The sequence below is a fragment of the Typha latifolia genome, chromosome 9 (assembly GCF_019914945.1).
Source record: "Typha latifolia isolate L0001 chromosome 9, TyphaL0001v2, whole genome shotgun sequence".
In the NCBI taxonomy this organism is placed as follows: domain Eukaryota; kingdom Viridiplantae; phylum Streptophyta; class Magnoliopsida; order Poales; family Typhaceae; genus Typha; species Typha latifolia.
This window is the reverse complement of record NC_133094.1, coordinates 1,947,696-1,955,603: the sequence shown is the minus strand read 5'-3', so window position 1 is coordinate 1,955,603 and position 7,908 is coordinate 1,947,696. Positions and strand designations below refer to the sequence as shown.

The 7,908-nt window shown below is 39.8% G+C and overlaps 1 protein-coding gene across 1 annotated transcript; it reads left to right on the top strand.

The window, feature by feature from the left end:
• The first annotated feature begins 27 nt into the window (after positions 1-27).
• LOC140794911 (auxin response factor 17-like) lies at positions 28-7,908 on the top strand. The gene is made up of 14 exons (XM_073147186.1): positions 28-1,148; positions 2,266-2,378; positions 2,595-2,693; positions 2,787-2,843; positions 2,927-3,082; positions 3,193-3,277; positions 4,443-4,533; positions 4,619-4,783; positions 4,852-4,974; positions 5,158-5,233; positions 5,384-5,531; positions 5,648-6,906; positions 7,104-7,294; positions 7,506-7,908. The coding sequence occupies exons 1-14, from the start codon at positions 1,106-1,108 to the stop codon at positions 7,699-7,701; spliced, it is 2,802 nt and encodes a 933-aa protein (XP_073003287.1). The 5' UTR covers positions 28-1,105; the 3' UTR covers positions 7,702-7,908.

The window sequence follows — 7,908 nt, the reverse complement described above, 5'->3', positions numbered from 1 at the left end:
AAATACGGAAGCACAAAAGTAGGAGGAAGAGAAGGGAGAGAAATAATTGGGGGCTTTTCCGCCGATTAAAAAAAAAGAAAAAGAAAAGAAAATTATCGCCACTCGTGGGGTTAAAGCCCGAGGAGAGGAGCGCTCTCTCTCTCTCTCTCTCTCTCTCTCTCTCTATTAATCCATTTCTGATGGTAATCTCCTGCTGGAAATGGTCCACTTTGGCTTGAAATCCACCAAACCGGAGCTGATTCCCTGCGGCGGTGGCGGTTGTGGTGGTGGAGATCTGGAGTTCCTGGGTTTCAAGGTGAAGAAGTGCCAGGAAAAGGTGGTGAGCTCGGGTTAGGGTTTTCTGGAGCTTGGATTTGGTGTTCTTAGCGTTTCGAGCTAGTTATTGGGAGCTCAGAAGGGAGATTAGAGGTGAGAAGGCTTAGAATCGAGTTTATTTTGTAGGAAGGAGTTCTTCTATAGCTTGACAAGACACTGCGGGTTTTGGAAGTGAGATCTGGGGAGATTACTCTCTCAAAGAAGTCACCTTTGAGTTTGTTGAGGTTTTTGGGAGGAAGTTTCTCCATTAAGGTTCTATCTTTGCTTGGCTCAGGGGAGGTAGCTGGTGCAGTTTTTTTGCTTGGTTCTCCATACCTGGTTCTGGAGATTTGGTACTGGGGTGGAAACAAGCGCAGAGCTTTCTAGATTGGGAGTTGTGTTTGGAAACCCTATGTGGTCCATAAGATTGATGTCAGAAGAAGGTTGTGAAATTTGCTATTTTTGAACCTGGTTGCTGCAGTATCTTTTGTCACATTAGGGGGGAAATAGTCTCTTGAGGTTGAGTATCAGAAGAGGCAACATATGAGCATTTCTTATAGTTGAAGCAGCGCGTGGTGGAGGTGTATGGGCATAAATGTTTTGGATTTCATCATCCATTGGAGTACTTGAGATCACACACATACTAAAGAATTGCAACCAGTGAAAGGGAATCTGTTTCACTTTTAAGCAGTCGAAAAATATTGGTTTCTTGCTCTCAAGGTTCTGGCAGCTAAATCGGAAAAAAAAGTTTCAACTCGGTCCTTGTTGGTGTGCTCTATTTTGCACTAAGCATTTCAACTGGTCATAAAAGATGAGGGTGTCATCGGCCAGTCTTGGCAATCAGCCACAAGAAGGCGAGTTCTTTGCTTTTCAGAAGCTTGATGACTTAATAATAGAATTTCATGCACATGCAACTTTATTATTTCTGTTATTTTCCTATGCAATGATTGGAGATCCTTATTTTCCGTGCGGACTGCTCATTTCAAGAACTTGCAGAAAATGGTTCTGCCTCCTTAAGCTTGGGATCCTCAAACCATTGCATCAAAAAATAACTGTATTTCACACTGTCAGTTATGCCTTCCCCTTCTTAGGATATGTTGCTTCTAATCCTTTCGATATTTAACCAATTCCTCTGCACCCACATCAGTATAGACTGCATAACCAATTAATGGTGACAACTTACATGCTAGCTAGTATTTTGTCTTTTTGAGAGGCTGAAAGCCTCAATGTCTAATTTGGTTTTCATTTAGAGACAAGGGATGTTAGATGGACAGCTAGAGATGGGAAATCTTCAATCTAATCTGAGTGTTAGTACAACTTAAATATGCAAAATTGGTTATTTGAGAGTGTATTGGATCTTGAATCCAATTTAGTACTTATTCCTTCCCTCTTTGATCTTCTTTGCCTGATAAATCCATCATTGTGTAGCACATCACTTTGTGGCCTTAAATGTAAGAGCAGATTAAGTTCACGAAGGCATGCAAAGATATTCGAGTTAAAATCAATATGTAAGAAATGCTTCTCCTTGATTTGTCTTCATTGTGCCAAAAGTCCTATCCGGAATTGGGCGACAATTATGTGTCCACTAGTAATTCTATCATTGAAGTGGTGCTTTTATGGTCCTTTCCTCTATGATGTTGTTTTACCCATTGCTGATGGAAGCTAGATAAGTTCTAGCATATTTGTGTCATTGTCGGTCTATAAACTTTGCTATTGTCAATTCCATAAGATCATATCACAGTATATAATTACATGTTACAAGAACTTGCAATGTCTTATTATAAATTTACTTTCCTTAGAATATTGTTAAGCAAATGATCTGAAAACAGGAAAACCTATTGAAAATCTTCTGTCTTTAATTTTTTCACCATGCCTCTTATTGTTTACTTCCACAGTATCATTCTTACTTATAAGAATTGATGTATGCTTGTTTTTCATTGCTGCTTATTGGTTTTATATCATTTTTCACAGAAGAACAAAGATGTCTGAATTCAGAGTTATGGCATGCATGTGCTGGGCCTCTGGTGTCGTTACCTACTGTTGGTAGCCGGGTGGTATACTTCCCACAGGGTCATAGTGAGCAGGTCAGTAAAGCTTTTTGTACTACGTCAGCTCGATATGTTTACACCACATATAAGCTTGGCCTTATTTTGGAAGGGACATCCTCTCTTATGCAAGTTATTGTAAAATACCTTTAGATTATGTTAAGAAATTGTCTAACTCTTCTTTGTTTTTCAATCTGGACTTGTTCTTCTGATTTTCCTAATTTTTCAATGAACAAATCCTATACTTGTGTGCAGGTAGTGGCATCAACAAATAAGGAAATAGATTCCCAAATCCCAAATTACCCCAACCTACCTCCTCAGCTAATTTGTCAGCTGCATGATGCAACTATGCATGTAAGTTCTAAATTTTTTGTGTTGACATATTTGATTGAAATCTATGTATTTTCGTCATCAGAAATCTAACACATGACCATATTCTCATTTCAGGCTGATGTAGAAACAGATGAAGTTTATGCTCAGATGACATTGCAGCCACTGAGTGTGGTAGTTGACATTCTCCTTTTTTACCTTTGTCCTTCTTAGCAACCTTTCCTAATATCTTTTTCCGGTGGTGATCTTAACTGTAGGAAGAGCAGAAGGATCCCTATCTTCATACTGAATTAGGTAGTCCTAGCAAGCAGCCAACTAATTATTTCTGCAAGACTTTGACTGCAAGCGACACCAGTACTCATGGTGGATTCTCTGTTCCTCGTCGAGCAGCTGAAAAGGTGTTTCCTCCACTGGTAAGTAGCTTACCACCTGCCCCCCCTGCCCACATTTTGAGCGGTATCAGATCACAGCTTTTCTAGAGAATGTGCAGTTCGTTTGCTTAGCTTCTCTTATGCTGTTGTAGGATTTCACCCAGCAGCCTCCAGTACAAGAGTTGATAGCAAAGGACCTTCATGGAAATGAGTGGAAATTCCGCCACATCTTTCGCGGCAAGTGTTTTCAATATTCATTTCTCATTAGTTCTGTACCTACTTAAACTGCATCTGAAATATCTTTGCGCATGCTTAATTGTCCAGAAAAAAAAATCATAATTAGATCCTAAAAGGGAAGTGGATGTAATGGAATTACTTCTTGCCTCGTCCAAATTTGAGATCCTAGAGAGCAAACTTTTGTTTTTGGACTTTTACCAAATTAGCATGAATATGCCCAAATATAGGAACTGTTGCATGATTTCGTAATAATTTTTGCCTCTCTGACACAGAGAAGACCTATATAATTACAAGATTTTACTCTTAAGGATTTCATAGCCAACATGAAGAAAATTACCAAATTCCGAGCTTGTTGCACAAAGTTGCCAAGGTTTATTAGAATGAATCTGAGTTCTTTTATAAGCCGATGATCATACCCTTGGAACAAGCCTGCCTTTGAACTGCAAGCAGAACCACCTTATTTGAACTTGTATGGTTGATTTCATGCGGCGCTGTATTATTAATTTATTATGTTATTGGCGTCTCAGAAATACTATAAAAAGATTGAGATAAATCTGCTGGTACATTACATGAAGACCTATCGTCACTTACGGACTTACAAGTTGTAAATCAGATCAAGTGGTTTAGTTCTGGCATTTCTTCCGGAGTCCTACACTACTGTTTATGCTAGCTGCATATTCTTGTTGTGACGTCATATATACAATTGTACATATAAATAGATATGCATGTATGTAATTTGTGTACATATGTATAAATTTATATACATGCATATTTAAAAACCCAAGTATGTGTATGTGCATATATAAACATATGTATATTATATATATCCTTTTGTTTTATTAGATGAGCTTGTTGTATATGTGGAGTGCAGATGCAGATCCAAAGTCGAGAAAACCAAGTAGAGTATGCTAATTAAAATTTAAAAGCTGCATTACTATTCATAGGAAGAATTTTCCTTAGGCAGTGTATTCAGGATCAGAATGGATTACAGATTCTGTCCAGTTTGTGATATTCCAAGATAATCTCACCGTAACTCTACTGACTCTGCACTCTCAATCAAGACTAGGATTTAGAGTACCTGAAAATGCTTTGCATCTGTTGTTGAAGGTATTCTTGGCTTTGTTGCACTGTGAAAATGCTTATCTGTGAAACTACATGGATGCAGGTCAGCCCAAGAGGCATCTTCTTACAACAGGATGGAGTGTGTTTGTAAGTGCGAAGAAACTTGTGGCAGGGGATTCCGTCCTCTTTATCTGGTATTGTAATCCTCTTTGCAACTATTGAGTCTGTTATGAACTTTTGAGACTCTTTTTGTTGATGTTAAGCTCTTTTCCTCTTTAGGAATGAAAACAACCAGTTGCTTCTGGGGATTCGCCGTGCTAATCGACCACAAACAGTCATGCCTTCATCAGTATTATCTAGTGATAGCATGCACATAGGTCTTCTTGCCGCTGCTGCTCATGCTGCCGCTACTAACAGCCGGTTTACCATTTTTTATAATCCAAGGTAGCTACGGTACCTCTGCAGTGCATATAGATCTTTTGTTGAGATTGTGATGTATTATCTGTTTGCAGGGCAAGCCCTTCTGAATTTGTCATACCTCTTACTAAGTATGTCAAAGCAGTATACCATACGAGAGTTTCTGTGGGCATGCGTTTCCGGATGCTTTTTGAGACGGAAGAGTCAAGTGTTCGCCGGTACATCAGATTTTATTTGCCTTTAGTTTCCTCATTTGGACTATTAAGTTTGCTTATACATGAGTAATCTGATGTTTACCTTGTTTCTTATGTTGAAATGTGAATAATTTATTTATACTATTTGCAGTTTGATCCCACACTGTGTCCACGTTATTGTCCTTAAGTTGTTCTGTTTTACTTTAGGTACATGGGCACTATTACCGGGATAGGTGATCTTGACTCTGTTCGTTGGCCAAACTCGCACTGGCGTTCTGTGAAGGTATATATTCGTGAGCCACCATATTATCAAATTTTAAGTGTGCGTCTGTGTTGAATGCAGTTTGTACAAAATAATATATCATTCCAGTTCTAGGTCATGTCATTTGCTTGGAGTGCTGCTTCTATAGTCATAGATGTCTTACTGATGTAGGTTGGCTGGGATGAGTCAACAGCTGGAGACAGGCAACCAAAGGTGTCACTTTGGGAGATTGAGCCTCTGACAACCTTCCCGATGTATCCAACTCCTTTTCCTTACAGACTTAAGCGCCCCTGGCCAACAGGATTACCCTCTCTTTATGGTAAGTCTCATGATTGCTTTTGATAGGTGCCTATAAACCACCTCTTGAAGCTTTATCCAGACTTAATCTGGAATTTTGGGCTTCTTATCTTCCTCTTATTTTGTCCATTTATATAGGTGGAAAGGATGATGAGATTGGTCTGACTTCTCCTCTAATGTGGCTTCGAGATGGTGGAAACCCAGGGATTCAGTCACTGAACTTCCAGGGAAGTGGTTTGACACCTTGGATTCAGCCAAGACTTGATGCTTCAGTACTTGGTATGCCACCTGCCATGTACCAAACTATAGCTGCATCTGCACTTCAGGAAATGAGAAATGTGGATTCTACAGAACAGGTCTCTCCATCTGTGCTGCAACTGCAGCAAACTCAGAACATATCCAGTAGATCTTCTCCTCTATTGCCAAATCAGATATTACAGCAACTGCAACCTCAATTACGACAAGGCTTCCTTCACACCATTCAGGATAACCAGACTCAGCCTCAGTTCCATCAGCATCAGTTGCAGCACTGCCAATCATTTTCTGATCAGCAGCAGAAACAGCATCAGCAGATTCAGCAGCAGCAGCAGCATCAGCAAATGCAGCAGCAACAAATGCCACAACAGCAGTATGTGCCAATACAGCAGCAACAACAACATCAGCAAGTCCATCAGCAACAACAACATCAACAAGTCCATCAGCAGAAGCATTTGTCTGACCATCATCAAGTCCCTAACATAGTGTCAGACCTTTCAGAGCTTACTCCCGTCTCTCAGTCCCAACCTCCCACATTGCAAAGGATTCCCTCATTTTCTCAACCTCCGAACTTTTCAGACTCAAATGGTAACTTTGTATCAGCATCTGTCTCTTCTCCGTTGCATAATATCCTTAGGCCTTTTTCTTCAGAAGCAGCTCCACAGATTAATTTACCAAGAACAAACCCTTCATTAATTTCAAGCCCCTGGTCATCCAAGCGTGTTGCAGTCGAGTCAGTGCTGTCTTCTGAGGCTCCATGTCTTATGCCCCAAGTTGGACAGTTGGAGTCGACACAGCCTAACATTTCTCAGCATAATGTCACACTAGCATCATTTCCAAGAAGAGAATGCCTTTTTGACCAAGATGGGAACACAGATCCTCAAAACAATCTATTATTTGGTGTTAACATAGATTCCTCTGCACTCTTATTACAGAGTGGTATATCAAGCATCAGAACAGTTGCAAACAAGAATGGCTCAACTACCATTCCTTATGCAGCCTGCAATTTTCAGAACTCCTTGGCAAATAATGATCCATTGAATGAAGGACAGATTAACTCCAGCTGCTTGGATCAATCAGGACTTTTGCAGTCCCCAGAGAATGGTGAGCAAGTAAATCTACAGAACGGAACATTTGTCAAGGTGAGTGATTTCTTGGGCCATGTTTCTTTTTCAAAGCAAAAAAGAATATTCACATATACATTTTCAGAAGTTAGAACAGATGAACTTTTATTTGCCTTATTTTGCCTAAGTTTTAAAATCAAGATATCCTTCGTGATTTACTCTGTTATATGTAGACGAACATAAACTGACTGATCAGCTTCTATTTGGAACCTCAGGTTTATAAGTCAGGTACTTTTGGAAGGTCACTTGATATCACCAGGTTTAGCAGCTACAATGAGTTGCGTAGTGAGCTTGGGCGTTTGTTTGGCCTAGAAGGCCAGTTGGAAGACCCTTTGAGATCAGGCTGGCAGCTTGTATTCGTTGACAGGGAGAATGATGTTCTTCTTGTTGGCGATGATCCCTGGCAGTAAGCCTTTTCAGCCCTACCTTCTCACTCTCTCTGTCAAATTTGGTTCAACTACTTTCAATTGCATATGGTTGTTATGGTTAATGGACATTTGTCCTTGCAATTTTTCTGTTTAATTTTAGAATCCTTTACTAAGTATGTCACTTTTTATTTCTTTTTGGTTCCAGACAGTAATCAAATGTTTTTCTATCTCTGGGACTTGTGGTTACAGGGAATTTGTGAACAGTGTTTGGTACATAAAGATACTTTCTCCCCAAGAGGTGCAGCAGATGGGCAAACTGGGCCTTGATCTTAGCTCTGGCCCTGTCAAAAGGTTCCCTAGCAACAGCTGTGATGATTTTGTCAGCCGGCAGGAGGCGAGAAGTCTGGGCACTGGAATAACATCGGTGGGATCTTTGGAATTCTGAAAAGAGAGCTCATAGACCTGATAATTGTTTCCCTCTTGTATTTTGCCGTACTGTTCAAGTTTTGGATGCCTCTCAGGTTGGCCTATAAGCTATGTAAGTTTAAATATCTGTATCATATGATATCAGCTCGTAACCTCGGCTGTATACATGACTATACACTTATTTTCTTGAAACTAATTCTCATGGCTGTTTAATTATTTCACATAA